The following is a 17,869-nucleotide window of genomic DNA, read 5'->3' as shown; positions in this document are numbered from 1 at the left end:
CTTTATGCTAATCTTCTAAAACTAACACTTAAAGGCACAATGAAGGTCATGGGATGATGCTGTATGCAACTGGTGGTTTTATCCAGTTTCCAATTTTCAGAGTTTAGTTACAGAGAATAACCTGATGAGCCTCCGACGGATCTCCTTTGTCTTGATGGAATAGATGACAGGATTGAGCATGGGAGGGACAAAGAGGTAGACAAGGGACATTAGTGTGTGCACGTATGGTGGTGCAGCTCTCCCATAGCGGTGAACCATGGATACACTCACCATGGGCACATAGAAGATAAGTACAGCGCATATGTGAGACACACAAGTATTGAGTGTTTTAAGTCTTTCTTCTTGGGAGGCAATAGCCAGCACAGAGTGGAGGATAAGAATATAGGAGAGGAGGATGAGGGCAGAATCCAGGACAAAGGTAGAGATAACAATGCACAGGCCAAAGATGTTATTTATAGTGATGTCCCCACAGGGTAGACAGATAAGGTCTGGATGTAGGCAGTAAGCATGGGACAGGATGTTGGGTTTGCAGAAGGGCAGACGCTTCAGGAGGAAGGGCATTGGAAAAACCACACAGAAACTGCGAATACCAATGAAGAGGCTCATTTGTGCAACTCGGTTATCAGTAAGAATAGTAGAATACCTCAGTGGGTTGCAGATAGCTACATAACGATCAAAGCTCATGGCCAGTAGGATCCCAGACTCCATGAAAGAGAAGAGGTGGATGAAGAACATCTGGGCCATACAGACATCAAAAGTAATCTCCTGGGCATGGAAGCAGAAAGTGGCCAGCACTGAGGGCAGTGTGGACAAAGACACACCAAGGTCATTGACTGAAAGAAGAGACAAGAAGTAATACATGGGTTGGTGCAGACTTTGCTCCTCTTTGACAATGAAGAGAATCAGGCTATTTCCCACAATAGAGACTGTGTAAAGGGCCCCAAGTAGCAGGAACATCCAGTGTTGGGAGGCTTCAAGCCCTGGGAGGCCAGTCAGGGTGAAGGAAGGTAACTCTGTGCCATTAGTAGTAGCAGAATTTCCCATAATTGAAGTTTTCTTTTCAGGCTATAGAGTCAAATTTTATAAAAAGTAAAAGAAGGGGTAGGTCATTGGTTACATCCCTCATTCTGGCATTCAAGACCTCCATAATCTAGAACTGTTTTATTCAAAATTATATTTTACTCTATTGCTCAGCATATACTTTCTACATTACTCAGGTAGATCTCTTCAACGTTCTCTATCCTTCACTCCTTGCCAACACTTAGAATAACTTCCCTTTGCCTTTCAGTTAATCTTTGTCCACTAACTTCTTGAAGGCAGATTCACAACTCAATTAATCCAGAAATCTAGGAATAATAAGGAAATCTTTCCCTAATCTCTATGGATCTTTTAGTTTTTTTTGATTGATTATAGAAAATGATAATAAATAATTAAAACAATTTATAACAATGATAATAAACTATTAAAATAGTGCTTTGTTTGCAACCATTGCTTATATCTTCATATTCCCCCAATTCCCTCATTCCCTCTTTCCTAATAAATCTCTTTGACTCAATACTCAAGATCAAGAACAGCAATTTCTCCTGCCTTGTCTTTATCTCTACTTTGTCTTCCTCCTCCCCTTTCCATCTTCCTATCTACCCCACTCAGTTCTTTCTTTCCTTCTTTCTCCTTCTCCTCCTCCCTCCTCCTCCCTTCTCCTCCCTCCTCTTCCTCCTCCTCCTCCTCCTCCTCCTCCTCCTCCTCCTCCTCCTCCTCCTCCTCCTCCTCCTCCTCCTCCTCCTCCTCCTCCTCCTCCTCCTCCTCCTTCTTCTTCTTCTTCTTCTTCTTCTTCTTCTTCTTCTTCTTCTTCTTCTTCTTTTTCTTCTTCTCTTCCTCCTCTTTCTCTTTCTCCTTCTCCTTCTTCTCCCCTTTCCTCTTTTCCCTCCCATTTCTCCTTGTTATCAGCTTATTCTTGTTCTCCTTGCTCTCCTTGTCTCTTTTCCCTCTTATGTCTCCCTTACTTCATTTTTCTCTTCCTTCTCTGTTTTTCTCCTTTCCTTATGCTTCTCCCAGAACCATAGAAAGTCACACTTTGACTGTTTCTTTATGCTCTAATAGACCTTTACTTCAAATTTTCTCTGAGATTGGGGAAAGTGAAAACTACATTTGCCACCCAGATTTCTGAAATTCCCAAGGCTAGGATAAGGTAGAAATTCTTAAACAAACTGAATTAGTTATGTCAAAAAAAATTGCTCATAAAATTGTGAGAAATATCTTCAAAAATACGGTTCACAAAATTATAGTTATTGAAACTCAGAGATAGAATTAAAGAATTTCAGGATTTTAGAGTTGGAAGGGACTTTAGTGACCATTTACTCCAACTCATAAATTCAGATGAATCTCCTCTTCACTGTACCTGAAAAGTAATCATCCAAGTATTGCTTTAAGATGCCTAATGAAGGGAACTCCATTTGTTCTACCAGCTTTTGAATAACTTAAATAATGAAAGTTTCATTATAGCAAACATTATGTCTTCCATTCATTATTTCTTTCTTCTTGATCTAAGCAGAACAAGACTAATTTCTCTTCCATATGGCAGATAGTCTTTTGGTCACTTAAAGACCAATATCATCCCTATTTACTCTTCTTCAGGTAAATATCACTAGTTTTTATTTTTTAATTGAACCTCACATAGCCTGAACTTGAGACCACTTGCCATCCTGTTTATTTTTTTCTAGATATACCATATCTTATTAATATCTTTACTAAGCTGTGATGGAGAGAACTGAACACAATGCCCATGATATAGATATAATCTAACCTGGGAATAATAGTTCCTTCCTAAAACAATATGCCTCTTGTAATGTAGCCTACAATCAATTGACTTTCTTGGTTGCCATATCATACTGGTGACTCGTATTCAACTTGCAGACTACTAAAATCTCTGGTTCTTTTTTTCATATGGATTGTTATTTATGTTACACCAACTTATACTTGTGAGGCATTTTTTAACTCGAGTGTAAGATTTTAATTTTCCCCATTATTAAATTACATCTTATTTTGTGTTTGCACATAAAAATTTCTTTTGGATTCTGAGTGTTATTCAAACTTAGTTGTCTTTTCTTGCTTTATGCAACTCTCCATTAGATAAGCATTTCACTTATGCTTTTTTCCCCCAGATTATGATTAAAATGTTAAGCAGTATAGAGCCAAGTATATATTCCTGGATCACTCCACTAGGGACTTCTGCCCATGTCCATGAAACAACCTCTTAATTGATTTCCTTGGATCACATCCCTTCTCACTTTAATCCATCCTTTACTCAGTTATCAAAGTGATTTTCCTAAAGCCTCATGTCTAATCTTGTTCTTCTCATTAAGCTCCATCAGTCACCATTACCTCTAGAATAGAAATTCTTAGTCTTTTTTTTTTCCTCTCATATACCCCTTCAGTAGTTTGGTGAAGCAAAATTAAAATTGAGTATCTAGGAGTTTTGTTTTATTTCTCTTCTTATTTATCCCTTCCTTGAGCCTTCCTCCCCCCCCCCCCCTTCAATATAATCCAAAACACAGACATCTAGCAGTGGGTAAAAAAATCAACAACAACAAAAACAAACAAACAAAAAACCCTTTTATAGCCCTTAACTTCCCTCATCATGCTCATCTAATTTCAGGAGTTAATAGCTCTCTTTTTCGTGTTCAGGTTTTATATTCCTGGTGTGTTACCAGTTCTTGTTTTCATCAGATAGCTAGATATATAGATAGACAGAGACAGAGAACTATAAGATCTCTCTTTCACTACACACACACACACACACACACACACACACACACACACACACACACATATTATTATCTTAGAAGTGCTGTAGCCCAACTGGTACATGAATAAGAATCATTTCCAGAATAACCCAAAGTTGTCATGCAATCTCTGCTTAAATCTTTCTAATATAAAGAAATAATTAAAAAATCCATCCACTCCAGTTTTGGAAAATTATGATTGTTGCCAACTCTTTTCTTACCTTGATTTGAAATCTCTTTTTCCTCTGCAACTTCCACCTATTTTTTTCTAGTTCTCTTCCCTTCTAAGAGGTAAGTCCTCTTGCACAGAACAATAGTTCTTATGTTTGCAGAAAGCAATCTTTTCTACTCTCTTCCCACCACCCCAAGTCTTCTTTCTCCAAGGTCATAATCCCCATTAACTTCAACGAATCTTCATATATCATGGTTACCAATCCCCTTATCCTAGACATTCTTCCCACCTGACTATGCTCCATCTTATTAATGTCCTTTCTAGAATATAGTGCCAGACATCAATTTACCTAAATGTGGAGATTTTTTTTTCTGCTTTAACTGCTGTTTGACTATGTCTTCAGGAATCCCATTCCTACCTCCTTCTCTCTTTCAGTCTGGGCCCATAGTCTTTATTTGTATTCCTAGAATGAAGATTAGGTGTCATTTTCACTTCTAGGTGAAACTCAGTCTTTTTTTTCTTTAGGTATTATTTAGCATTACCTCTTCCTGGTTCATATGGATATAAATAGCTATATTTTTAAGACAAAGCCAAATTTTTGTATGGTTTCCTTCCTGGGAAAATTTCAGAAAAGATTTTTCAGTTTTAACACAAGTCAAATTGGACAATTTTAATTCTGTGAATGAAGTTTATGTTTGCCCTTTCCTTGGCCTTTATTCCAGCTATTTCTTGTCCCTGGAATCCTCTCATTATCCACCCACTTCTTTACTAGTCAAAATACATTATATATTTAAAGCTTATTTTAAATGCTCTTTTACCTTTGAAACCTTTCCATGATTCCCTAACCAGAAGTATTCTCACCCTCCTTTATTCTCCCATATCACTCTTTCCATTAATTATGATTTTCTATCACATCTTTCCTTGTTCTTTCCACAAATATTTCATTTTCTGTCCACTAGGTCTTAAGCTCTACATGGATGGGGCCATTTCTTGTACTTGTTCCAGTCTCCCATAGTGCCCAGCAAAGGGCAATGTGAGCAGGGGAATGACATCTCCATTGATGACATAGAAATGTAAATTTTTATTATCCCTATTTCTTTAATGCCTTAAAGTTTACTGAAAGATTTCTTTATAATTTTAACTTGGTTTTTGAATAGTGCAGAGATATCATCATTATCTCACTTTCATACAGTGCCTTAAAATTCAAAAATCCTTTCTCACAGTAGGAAGTACAAACATATTATCTCCATCTCAGAAATGAGGAGGCTAAGGCTGAGAGACAATGAGCAATGTGCTCACAGTGTTAAGGCTGGTTCTCTAAGAGGCAGGCTACACTGACTTTGTCCTTTAGGAAGATGGCTCTGGTAGAATGTGTAGGGTGGGGTGATGAAAGACTGAATGAAGCCAGGGATATTTGTTAGGAGGCTATTCCATTCAATCTGAACAATCTGAACTAGGTTGATGGCAATGAGAATGAAGAAGCAGGAACACAGAGGGAGTTAATGTAATCTGATACCATGGAGGATGAGAAAGGGGTAGCTATAAAGGACAACTCCAAGACTTGGAACCTGGATAACAGGATAGTCAGCAGTATAAGTTAAAAGATCATTGGCTGAATAAGGAATCAATAAACCAAATATCACTTAATCATTTACATTAAGTAAATACTATATGCATGGAATTGTATTAAGAACAGAGCATACAAAAAAAGAGACTTTTTTCTTCTTCCCCACTTGGTGTGTGTGTGTGTGTGTGTGTGTGTGTGTGTGTGTGTGTGTGTGTGTGAGAGAGAGAGAGAGAGAGAGAGAGAGAGAGAGAGAGAGGGAGAGTGAGAGAGAGAGAGCCATTTCATTATATCAGTCCCCTCAGGAACTGGAGTAGGGAGTTCAACTACAGTTTTGGATAAGCCCTTTCCAGTTCCCATAATGACTGCAAAAAGTGATCACTTACTTTTTTTACTAAAGAAGGATAACCTTGTGGAGGCAGATTTTGAGGGGTTTAGAGGAGAAAGTCCAGTGATTTACTGGAGGAGAACACAGGGTTTATGTATTTGGAGGATCATAGAATCATAGATTTAGAGATGGAAGGAATCTTAAATTCCATTTAACATATAAGGAAACTAAGGCCCAGAAAGGTTAAGAAATTTGTTCAATTAGTAACTAACTTACACAGTAGTAAGCATCTGAGTCAGCATTTGAACTCAGATTTTCCAGCTTTCAAGTCTAGCAGTCTTAAGGACACTAGTAGAGCTAGAGATAATGAGGGCTATATAATATACAGTCCTTCACAGAATAATAGATTTAAAGCTAGAAGGATTCTTAGAGGCTGTCTAATTTAATCTCATTTTATAGCTGAGGAGACAATTCAGTAAATTAAAGACTTGTCCAAGGTGAAAGAGGTAGTATATATTGAAGGCAGGATATGAACCAATAGCCTCTGACTCTGAGGTCTTTGTTCTTTCAACAACTAACCACACTGCTCCCTGCCTTTGTTGTCAACACGAAACCTAAGAAAAAATTTTCTGGTCCTCACAAGGATCATTCTTAATGTTAGCCTATGAGGGATGTGGAAGCTTCCTGGTTTTCTAGATTCCTTTAACCTGCATCTATAGTGAACACTGAATTGGTTCCTTTCCAACTTCTTCCATAGCATTTGTATCCCCAACATTTAGCACAGTGCCTGGTATATAGTAGGAAATTAGTAAATATTTTTGATTAAATAACTGCTGCAATTAATTCCCTTGAGGCAAAGTAAAGATCTTTTGACCCATCACCTTATATGCCGAATCCTGTCATCACTTAGACACATACAAACTCCCCAAACTAAGATAGTGTGCAATAGGGAGGGGTGTGCTCAGAGACTAGGTGGAAGTAGCTGACTAGACTCACATCCATAGGTCCAGATCCAGGGACGGAAATGATCCCACTGTTCTTGGCACTGGCTGGAGCTCCTAGGCAGTATAATTTTCATTCCTGGGAACTACATTTTAAGAGAGATATTGACAAACAAATATGAACAAGGGCAGACAACCAGTGTGATGTCTATAAAAATGCTGGGATAGAAGCAATAATACTGAAGAAGCTGGCACTATTAGCAATCCATGACACTTGCCTTCCAATATGTGAAGGACTCATGTGAAAGAAGGAGTAGACATTTTTTTTGAGGCTCTGGATGGGAGAAATAGGATCTGGGGGTTCACATTATAAGATTTTTTCTGACCTGACATGAATAACTCTGTTACTATTAGTATTGTAAATAAATGGAATTGGCTATTTACTATTGAGTTTTTCATCACTAATTAGGAATTGAATAATGACTTATGAGGAATCCTATAGAAGGGAATTTTGCATTGCATAGAGGCTGATCTAGATGACCATTAAAGGTCTTTTGCATTTTCATTATATATATCCTATAATGATAAGAGAAGGTTTTCTCTCCAGAAACCTCCAAGACTGTCTCATGTCAGTCAAGAAGCTGGTACTGAGGTTCCCCAGATAGGGGTCACTGATCCTATGGTTAAGGGGTGGTTAGGGGGATGGAGGACCCAAGACTTACCTACTTCATTGGACAGATCTGGCAAGGATGGAAGGTCTACAATTGTCTAAACCAATCCTCCTCAGACTCTACTGACTCTGAGTGCCCTGAGCTTTACAGGGATGCCTCCAGAGAGTCCCCAGCTGCACAATTACAGAGGCATTTAAGGAATAGGAGCAGGAAATAACATAAAGGGAGGGAGAGGTCTGTGGTACCTTGGGATCTATCAGATAGGAAGAACTATAGCCAGGGATTTCTTAGTCTCCAACCTCAGCTAGTAATCCCCAGTCAGGCAACATACCATGTCTCCAAGCTATGTCTTCTGCAGAAGAGTCAGGCAGAATTAAGTTACCGATATTCATAGAATCCCAGAATTATGTGGGACCTCAGAGGACATTTAGTCTAGCCTATTCCTGAAGAGAGATTCTATCTACAGTATTCCAAGTAGTCAGGCCACCTATGCTTGATTACCTCTGATGAAGGGAACACATAACATCCTAATGCAGCCATTTCAGCATTGGAAAGCTGTAGTTATTTTTTTTTCCTTATAATGAGATAAAAACTGCTTCTACAGTTTCTACCCATTGTTTCTCATTCTGCCCTCTGGAGCCAAGCAGAACAAAGCTAATGCCTCTTCCACACATTAGCTCTGCCTCCACCCCTCTTTTCCATCTACTTTTTTCAGCTGTTCTTTACATAGCGTGGTGTCCAGTCCCCTCATTATCCTAGTCTACCTCCTGCAGACCTCTGTATCTTTTAGATGTGATTCATTCAGCCTCTTTTGATGAGTCCTGATAGTGGCCAACAGAACATATGTGAGAGAGGTCAGACTGTGTGTTTGAAAAGGCTACTTATATAACTCAGCAGACAGGTGGGCTTCATTAAGGAGGATGAGCAATCTTATACAACAGCTGCATTATGGGGACATTCTTCTCCAGTGGGTTGCCAGGGTAGGCCATGTGCTTGGATCCCTGTGAAATGGTCAGACATCTTTCAGAATGCTATGTAAGTGACAGCTCTGAATTTGTACTTCGTTTGAAGTATGAGTCTATCTATTGGCATAACTAAGAGTTAGTCAGTTAAAAGTGGACATAAGCTCTTTGAGCTTCTCAGTGGAAATCTCAAGGCATGAGAAAGTCAGCAAACAACTTAAAGCACCAGCAATGACTTGGTGAAGTTCTACATCACCAGCCTGACCCACCTTCCTTTCACAAAAGAAAGTGGTGCAAAGGACACTCTGTTGAGTGGTTTGAATAAGTATAGTGAAGGGAGGTGGTGTGTGTGTGTGTGTGTGTGTGTGTGTGTTATAAAATAGTAGGGTAGAGTCTCTCCTCAGACATGTCCCCTCAACCCCTGTAGTCAAGCAGTTGCTTTTCTTCAGTGTTTTTACTCCCACAGTTTGTCCTCTGCTTGTGGATAGTGTTTTTCTCCTAGATCCCTGCAGATTGTTCAGGGACATTGCATTGCCACTAATGGAGAAGTCCATTACGTTTGATTGTACCACAGTGTATTAGTCTCTGTGTACAATGTTTTCCTGGTTCTGCTCCTCTCACTCTTCATCACTTGCTGGAGGTTGTTCCAGTCTCCATGGAATTCCTCCACTTTAGCACAATAGTATTCCATCACCAACATATACCACAATTTGTTCAGCCATTCCCCAATTGATGGGCATCCCCTCATTTTCCAATTTTTTGCCACCACAAAGAGCACAGCTATGAATATTCTTCTACAAGTCTTTTTCCTTATTATCTCTTTGGGGTACAAACCCAGCAGTGCTATGGCTGGATCAAAGGGCAGACAGTCTTTTATTGCCCTTTGGTCATAGTTCCAAATTGCCCCCCAGAATGGTTGGATCAATCCACAACTCCACCAACAATGAATTAATGTCCCTACTTTGCCTACTCTAATGCAAATACCAACAACATGGAAATAGGTTAGAATCAAGGACACATGTGATACCCAGTGGAATCGCCATCAGCTATGGGAGAGGTGAGGGTGGGGGGAGAGGAAAAGAAAATGATCTTTGTCTCCAGTGAATAATGTTTGGAAATGCTCAAATAAAAAAATAATAATAAAAAATTTAAAAAAAATAGTAGGGTAAAACTTATAAAAGGAAGTAGCACTCTTTTGGCCTTGGTAATGTTAAGGGTAAATTTAGGGTTGAGACTGAATATAAATTTAGTTGGTCGCCAGGGATTTAATTTCTAAATCCCAATGATACACTCAAGTCAGAATGGAATTTTATGGTGGTTTATTTATAATAGAAGAAAGAAATTAGGAATGAGAGAGAGAGAGGAAAAAGAATCTAAACTGCTCCAGCCCAGGCTGAGCCAGGCAGGGGTTCAAAGGCCTTGGTTAAGGGAGTCTCCCCAGAAAGCCAAGGGAAAGGGGAGTCAGTTTTATCACTCACCACGTGACCATCTCAAGGAAGCGATCTGAGGAGCTCCTCCAGGCTGGAGTTCCAGAGTCAACTCTGCCAAAGCCCATCCCCACAGGAAGCGAGGCGAAATATAAAGGCAATTTCTTTACATGACTTCCTGTGTCTCACATGTGCCAATGGTGGCTTAACCTTGGCTTAGGACAGCCCAGGGATCAGTCAGTTGATTCTGATTTGTCACTTACTAGCACATGCCAGTCATAGGCCTTCCTCCCCAACACTTAATCCTTAAGTGTGGGTGTATACATTCCTGGGTGATAGACTAAGCAAAATGGAGAAAATCTAAAATTCACAGTAACCAGGGCATGGACAACTACATGGAGTATAAACCTCTGGGTTTCCTTATTACCAGTACAAGAGTTATTTCCTTTCCCCTTTATCACCTCTCTCCTCAGAATGTGAATCACTGCTCAGAATCTATGGGTCCTATGTTCATCTGCTCAGATAATGGAAGAAGTTGAAACTGGAATAAAACAAAAGCAATTGAAAGTCAATTAAAAGTAAAATATAGTAAACATTCAGTAAGTGAAATAAAAATAACAGTCTTAGAATCACAATATCTCATTTGGAAGGTATTCCAAAGGTTACTTATTTGGTAATAAAGCACTTCCAATTGAGTAGAATGTAAAAATGTGAAGTAGGAACTGCTTTATTCAAACTACAAAGTATAATAATAGTAATGATGACTGATCTTTGTCAGCATATTTAATGGAGTGACCCTTTTAAGAGAATTGAATCATTTTTCCAGGGGCATATCTATTTCTGAGCAAAGTGATTGCTGCAAATTAAACAAGTCAACTGTTCCCTTGTCTGGGACATAGTTTTGTCTATAGTTCTAAGAAAAGCATCAGGTTAAGTCTGAGTCAGAATTCTGAGACAGAAGTTGTTCTTTTGAACATAATAAGCTATAGAATTCTAGAATGAATGGAAAACACAGAATACTTTAGTGATTTGCATAAAGAATATTTAAATTAATAACTGGGCAAATATATATATGTATATTTGTATATATATGTATGTATGTATATTAACTGTGAATTTGGTTACTAACCAAAACTCCTGTGTACTATCAATTCTTTCTGGGCAGATTGGCTGAAACAGAGCCTGTAATACTCTCTACTGCCCAGCTAGGGAGTAATATTAGTTAAGTTTAATATTCATTTCTTTGTGCCAGAGATACAAAAGGTGTATTTTACCTATTTTAATAAGCTAACAATCCAATGAAAGATACATGCCAAAAACTCTATATAAACAAGCTATTAAAGCCTTAAACCTGCACTGTCTTTTGGGACAAACTGTAAGAATATTTTAGAGGTAATTTCTGAGAGAAAGTACTAGTATTAAAAAGATTTGGGAAAGGCTTTAAGTAGAGTAATGCATGTATTTCGTCTATAAATGAGTCTGAGAATAGCTAAGATACAATTTTTAAATTTTTTGTTTGAAAAAGGTCTTCAGAGAAGAAGCTTGCTAACTCCTAAAATTCAGAGAATGAACTATTTGCAGAAAGATACCTAAACCCTTACACTATATCAGGAAGATCCAGAATGAGCCCTAGGGTGTGGTCGATTGAACTGAAGGTTGATTGAACTTTTATTTTGAATGTACACTCTTATGCCAAAAGGGGACTGCCCCCTAATTGGTTTTTGTCAATGCACCTAGTAAAACATTGGTTTTACTGTCCCTCTCTCTTCTTATCTCTAATTATTATAGTTTTCCTCTTAGAAGGTAAAATTTTGTATGCACCTGCAGTTAGAAAATTTTGGGGTGTAAGAAATGCTTATGTTTAGTGATTAATTGGGGAGACTGGTCCTCCAATCATCATCAGGGGGGATTGTGATTTTTAGATTTTCTCCATTTTGCTTAGTCTAGCACCCAGGAATATATACAGCATGTGCTAGCAAGTGACAAATCAGAAACAACTAACTGCCCCTTGGGCTGTCCTAAGTCAAGCTTGGGCCACCATTGGCACATGTGAGACACAGGAAGTGATGTAGAGAACTGCCTTTGGAGTTCTCACCACTTCCTGTGGGGAGGCCTGGGCGTGAGTTGACCCTGGAACTTGAGCCTGGTGGAGCTCCCTCAGATGGTTTCCTTGAGAAGGCCACATGGTGAGTGATAAGACTTACTCCCCTTTCCCTTGGCTCTCTGGGGAGGCCCTCTTGGCCAAGGCTTTGAACTCTTGCCTGACTCATCCTGAGCTGGAGAAGTTTAAACTAACTCTTTTTCCTTTCTCTCTCTCTCTCTCTCTCTCTCTCTCTCTCTCTCTCTCTCTCTCTCTCTCTCTCTCTCTCTCTCTCTCTCTCTCTCTCTCATTCTTAATTTCTTCCTCCTATTGTAAATAAATCACCATAAAATTAAATTCTGACTTGAGTGCTTCATTAGGATTTAAGAAATCAAATCCCTGTTGACCAATTAAAATTATATTCAGTCTCAACCCTAAATTTATCCATTACAGTATATATAATTTTGGGCAAGATTTAAATGACTACCTTGAAACACAGATAATGATTAGATCATAGGAAGTTAATATTTTCACTGCATAACACATTGCTTAGACTTTGCTACAGGGATTGTTTTGCTTTATTTATTTGCATTCCCAGGGCTTAGCACAGTGACTGGCACATAGTATTCTATAAATTCAGATTTATAATAACAAAATAAACAAGATTAAAAAGTTTAAGTTTTAAAAGCCAGACTGCTCTGTAGCTTTCCTTTTCTCCCCTCTTTCTCAGCACAAAGTCATAATAGAGAGAAAATTGTACTTTCTATTCTTTGTTCTGTTGTCATAGCAATTTGCAACAGAGAATATAGTATAATTTCTATATTTCTTCTCTGCAGATTGTACAGAGATTAAACTGCAGACATATGTTTCCCCAAAAGTCATTTGTTAAAGTTTCCAAATCAAACCCATATATAAATTATTTTCAAAAATGATCAGCCTCACTACTATAGAGAACAACTCACATGGTGTGTGAGCTCACACACACACAGAACACCACCTGTATCTACCCTAAACAAATCAAAGCTCAGTTACAGAAATGTACTTTCTTTGCTTGAGGCAGATATGGATGATTCCCCACCCCCACCCCCGCTTTGGCAGCTGGATAGATAGGAGCATTTCCCCCTCCTTCTGTTTGTTTTGATTAGAAGATGGGGCTTGTCTGGGCAAACCTAAAGTCGGAGCAGGAATTGCTGGTGTTCTGGCTTCTCTTGTCCCTGCCTGAGCCTAGTCCTAAAATCCTTCAGATTAAAGAGGCTGAAGCCACGGCGGGGCTGAGTTTGGGGAGGAGATAATGCAGGCCGAGACCTCTTTCCGTTTTTCAGTCAGCATGTATTTACTAAGCAATTAATTTAGGTTATTCTCCCGGAAGCCGCTGACTAAAACTGTCCTCAAATAGTTCACAGTGGTATGGGCTAGACGATAAGCAAACAACTAATGGACGGACAAGGTTCAGACTAGATAGATTTCGGATAGTAAGGGAAAGAAAGCTCGCATTCCTCACAAGTTGCTGTCATTTGATCCCAGCAAGAGATCTTCTGTACTGCCAGCACAACAGTAAGTAAATAGCAAGGGAAGTTGAAGGGCCTCAGTTTCTGCGCAGACTCCTTTCCATCGCTTTTGCACCAATCACAACACCCCAAGAGGTGCATTGTCTCTCCCCCACCCCCACCCCCCGCCTCCTGCTTCTTTCTCCTTCGGGTTCTGTACAACGCGAGTGACTCCATCGCGCTCCAGAGTGTTACGCACAGTGTGCACCGGAAGAAGAACTTCTTCTTCCGCTTTTTGTTCTGTGGTGCTGGCGGTGCTCTGATACTTGTCGGGATTTCTTCGTCAGTTCCCCGGCAACCGAACTCCTTGTCTTGGTCTGTGATGGGGCGCACGTCTAAAGACAAGCGCGATGTCTACTACCGGCTGGCTAAGGAGGAGGGCTGGCGGGCCCGCAGCGCTTTCAAACTTCTCCAGTTGGACGAGGAGTTCCAGCTCTTCAGCGGCGTGAGGCGGGCGGTGGATCTCTGCGCCGCCCCCGGGAGCTGGAGCCAAGTGCTGAGCCGCAAGCTCGGGGAGGACGAGTCTCCGGCCTGCATCGTAGCTGTGGACCTGCAGGCCATGGCGCCCTTGCCCGGGGTGGTGCAGATCCAGGGCGACATCACCAAAGCATCCACGGCGCAGGAGATTATCGGGCACTTTGAAGGGCAGCCGGCCGATTTGGTGGTATGTGACGGCGCTCCTGATGTCACTGGGCTGCACGACATCGACGAATACATCCAGGCACAGCTCCTTCTGGCCGCCCTCAACATCGCCATCCATGTTTTGAAGCCCGGTGGGAGCTTCGTAGCCAAGATCTTCCGAGGCCGTGACGTCACCTTGCTCTACTCCCAGCTTCGCATCTTTTTCCCGGACGTGGTGTGTGCCAAACCCCGGAGCAGCCGTAACTCGAGCATTGAAGCCTTCGCTGTTTGCCGCGGCTTTGCGCTCCCAAAAGGCTACGTGCCCAGCATGCTGAACCCTCTGCTGGACCACAGCTACCACGGAGACTTCAACCAGCTCGAGGGCCCTGCAAGGGTCATCGTGCCCTTTCTGGCCTGTGGGGACCTTAGTGCCTATGACTCAGACCGCACCTATCCACTGCAGCTGGAGGGGGGCTCTGAGTACAGGTACACTCCACCTGCTCAGCCACCCATCAGCCCGCCCTACCAAGAGGCCTGCAGACTCAAGAAGTCTGGGTGTCTGGGTCGGCGCACACTGCAGCATGAGACCTTTTTCGGTGCCCAGGAGCAGGGAGCCACCTCCTCCTCCTCCTCCTCCTCCTCCTCCTCCTCTGAGGATGATGATGAAGATGACCAGGCTTCTGAGGAGCAGGCTTCTGACCAAGACTCTGACTCCACCCAGGACCCCTAGGGAAGAGGACCCCCCCCCCAAAAGGACCTCAGTAACCATTCTTAGCACCTCCAAGGATTGTAATCCTCTAGCTGCAAGCTTTTCCCTTGATTATTTCTCCTACTTGTTGGGTAAACTTAAAGGGCTTGGGACTTTGCCAGAACCTTAGTTATGATTGGTAGATGTGTTTGTGTGTCTTTATGTGCCTCTTTGATTTATAATTAAAAAATAAATTTTCCTGTTTATGTTAAATTTTTCTATTTTCTTCTTAATGAAAATTAATTTCATTGATGTCTTTTTTTATATTGCTTAAATTCTCAATATCTCTCCTCCCAGAGAGCTACCCTATATATGATAGCTTTTATTATTATTATTATTATTATTTTTATAGTAAAGGGAACATGGGGGTATCTAGGCACCTCAGGGGATAGAGAGACAGGTCCTCTGTTCAAATTTGGTCTCTGACACTCCCTACCCATGTACCCTGGGCAAGACACTTAACTCCATTGTCTAGCTCTTACCACTTTTCTGCCTTAGAACCAATACATAGTATTGATTCTAAGATGGAAGGTGAGAAGGTTGTTTTTTTTTTTGTTTTGTTTTGTTTTGTTTTGGGAAGAGAAAAAGAATCAGTAAAACCTATCATTACTTTGCAAAATTGAAAAAAAAAATACATGCAAACTTCTGTACCCTGAGGGGCTCCCAATTTTACAGAGTAGTAGGGGAAGATAGTTTCCTAATATATCTTGGAGTCATTTCTATAGCATTCACTTTAAATTGTTTCATGGTTGTTAGTTTTTATCTATATTTTGAATTAAAGTAGTTTGGCATTTGCTACCTTTAATAGTAATTAACCAAAATGTCTTTTGATTGGCAGTTGAGTGACTTGTAATCCTACCCTTACTTTCTAATTGCTGTTTTATCTTTGATGCATGTTTTTTCATTTTTTAATTTAAACAATTGAAGTACAGATAAGTGCAAAATCATAGCACTAACTCAGATTCTCTGACAACAGAGCATAATTTTGTTGTTGTTTGTTGTAATAGGATATTAAGACTTAGGACCTAAGAGTGATGGACAGGGACATGAGACCAGAATCTTCTGATCCTGACTGAGTTAGAATCCCTGGGATGCAGTTGGAAAAAAAACTGTTACTCTGAACCTGGGAAAGGAAAGGAATGATGTGTGGCTGCATCTTCCAGAAGCTCATTTACCAAGATACTAGCCTGTGAATATCTTTTGGGGTGAGGAGTTATTCTTCAGTCATCTGCTGGTCAGGGATTAAGAAACTGACTTCAACTTGGAGAATTACCATCTATGGACATCTGTAGACATGAGATTCCTGATTTGACTCACCAGAGACTGTAAAATACTGGTCTCCTGTTTGATTTGCCTTTATATAACTTAGGGTTTAGTATAGAGTAACTTATGTGGTGTGTATACTTAGAGGGTAAAAGAATTGAGATCTCTCCCTTTCCCTTTTTACCTTCCCTTTCCTTGTTTAATAAAGTCAAAATATTTATATGCTCTTTCTATGTTTCTTCCCTAAGACCCCTTCAATTCTATTATAATATTTCATGTTGGAGAAACAGGCTGTGAGAAGTATGGGATTATTTACCACTTCCTTTGCTTTTCTAGTTAACTACATAATAAAAGACTTGGGAAAGGGAGTTAACTATGTATTTTAAACTTTTGCCTTCTGCCTTAGAATCAAAACTATGTATTGGTTCTGAGGCAGAAGAGCGGTAAGGGCTAGGCAATGAGGGTTAAGTGACATGCCCAAGGTCACACAGCTAGGAAGTGTCTGAGGCCAAATTTGAACCTAGGACCTCCCATCTCTAGACCTGGCTCCCAATCCACTGAACTATTCAGCTGCCTCCAACCAAGTATTTTAATGTAACAAATAAATGAAATAATTAAAACCCAACAAGGAGGCAGGGCATACCCAGGCTTCAGCAGCAGATCTCCAAAGTCACATGACTGCAAACTCCTTCTGACCTAGATGCCCTACTCCTTTGTAAGGAATTTCCTTTCTCTAGCCTGTAAATACTTGTTTGTTTTTTTATCTCTGAATCCTGTACCTCACCCATATACCTGATGGTTTTTTCAATTTTGAGAATTTCTCTTAATTTTTTTTTCTTCTGACACTATTCCCAAGCTTTTTGGACATTTATTCATTTTTGTAATATTTTATTGAAAGTTGGTCAGTTTCAAAATTTTAAAGTATGAAAAGAAACACCTAATTTGATTTTATTATGCAATTAATTACAAAAACAAAGGAAGTAGCAAATATTCCCATACTTCTCACATGTAATTATATTCAAAATGATCAAAATTCAAGTGAGCTAACAAAGTTCTTTACAAACTTTAAACACTATCTAAATACCAGATATTATATATCCTGATAAAGCTATTAATGGTAAGTCTTATGATTTTATCATTAGATGACTTTTTTACAAGCCTTTACAACTTTTAGTCTGTGATCCTAAGAACTGCAAATGCTTATATACAATTTGGTATATTTCTATCTGTAATATATACTTTAAAATTATGCTTAATTGATTAAGTTATTAAATTATGCTTAAATGATTCAGTAGTTGTATGACACATGAATCTGTCAGCAGGAGCATTTACTTTGTGGTAGATCTATTGCCCTTTCAACTGGTAAAATTTTTGTCTATAATTCTGTAAATCACTTAAAATTTAATACTTTTCTTCCCTTGGTGAAGGTCAGTAAAAAGATCTAGATTTGGATTCAGATGATTTGAGCTTGAATTTCTACCCACTGAGTACCTAACAAATTTGGGAAAATCATTTCACTTATGATTTTATTGCTTCATTTGACAGATGAAGAGAGGAGGAAGGAAGATCCTTCAGGAATTCTATAAATGCTTTTCCAAACCTGTGAGTTTGCTCCTCATTTTTCAGCATCATCTGCTTTAGAAGAAGGAAAGTGGGATAATATTGATGATGCAAGGCAGGGAAACAAGCTGTGGCTTCTTGGGATTGCCTCTGCCTGCCCTGTAATAGCTAGCATTTATATAGAACTTTGCCACTTTTTTTTT

At 39.7% G+C, this 17,869-nt stretch overlaps 2 protein-coding genes across 2 annotated transcripts; one reads left to right on the top strand and one right to left on the bottom strand.

Annotated features, from left to right (window-relative positions):
• On the bottom strand, nucleotides 1-1,131 carry LOC100022469 (olfactory receptor 51I2-like). Its single transcript, XM_001374272.3, has one exon. The coding sequence runs from the start codon at nucleotides 1,042-1,044 to the stop codon at nucleotides 97-99; it is 948 nt and encodes a 315-aa protein (XP_001374309.3). The 5' UTR covers nucleotides 1,045-1,131; the 3' UTR covers nucleotides 1-96.
• An 11,370-nt stretch (nucleotides 1,132-12,501) lies between these two features.
• Nucleotides 12,502-16,326, top strand: FTSJ1 (FtsJ RNA 2'-O-methyltransferase 1). Its single transcript, XM_007491141.3, has one exon. It carries the CDS (start codon nucleotides 13,797-13,799, stop codon nucleotides 14,823-14,825), a length of 1,029 nt encoding a protein of 342 aa, XP_007491203.2. The 5' UTR covers nucleotides 12,502-13,796; the 3' UTR covers nucleotides 14,826-16,326.
• Nucleotides 16,327-17,869: the final 1,543 nt, after the last annotated feature.

This window comes from Monodelphis domestica, chromosome 4 (genome assembly GCF_027887165.1).
Source record: "Monodelphis domestica isolate mMonDom1 chromosome 4, mMonDom1.pri, whole genome shotgun sequence".
NCBI lineage: Eukaryota > Metazoa > Chordata > Mammalia > Didelphimorphia > Didelphidae > Monodelphis > Monodelphis domestica.
The sequence above is the reverse complement of the archived record's forward strand: the minus strand, read 5'-3'. Positions and strand labels throughout refer to the sequence as shown.

Coding starts and splice junctions, on each gene's coding strand:
- LOC100022469 (XM_001374272.3), bottom strand. CDS start 1,044: ATGGGAAATTCTGCTACTACTAATGGCACAGAGTTACCTTCCTTCACC.
- FTSJ1 (XM_007491141.3), top strand. CDS start 13,797: ATGGGGCGCACGTCTAAAGACAAGCGCGATGTCTACTACCGGCTGGCT.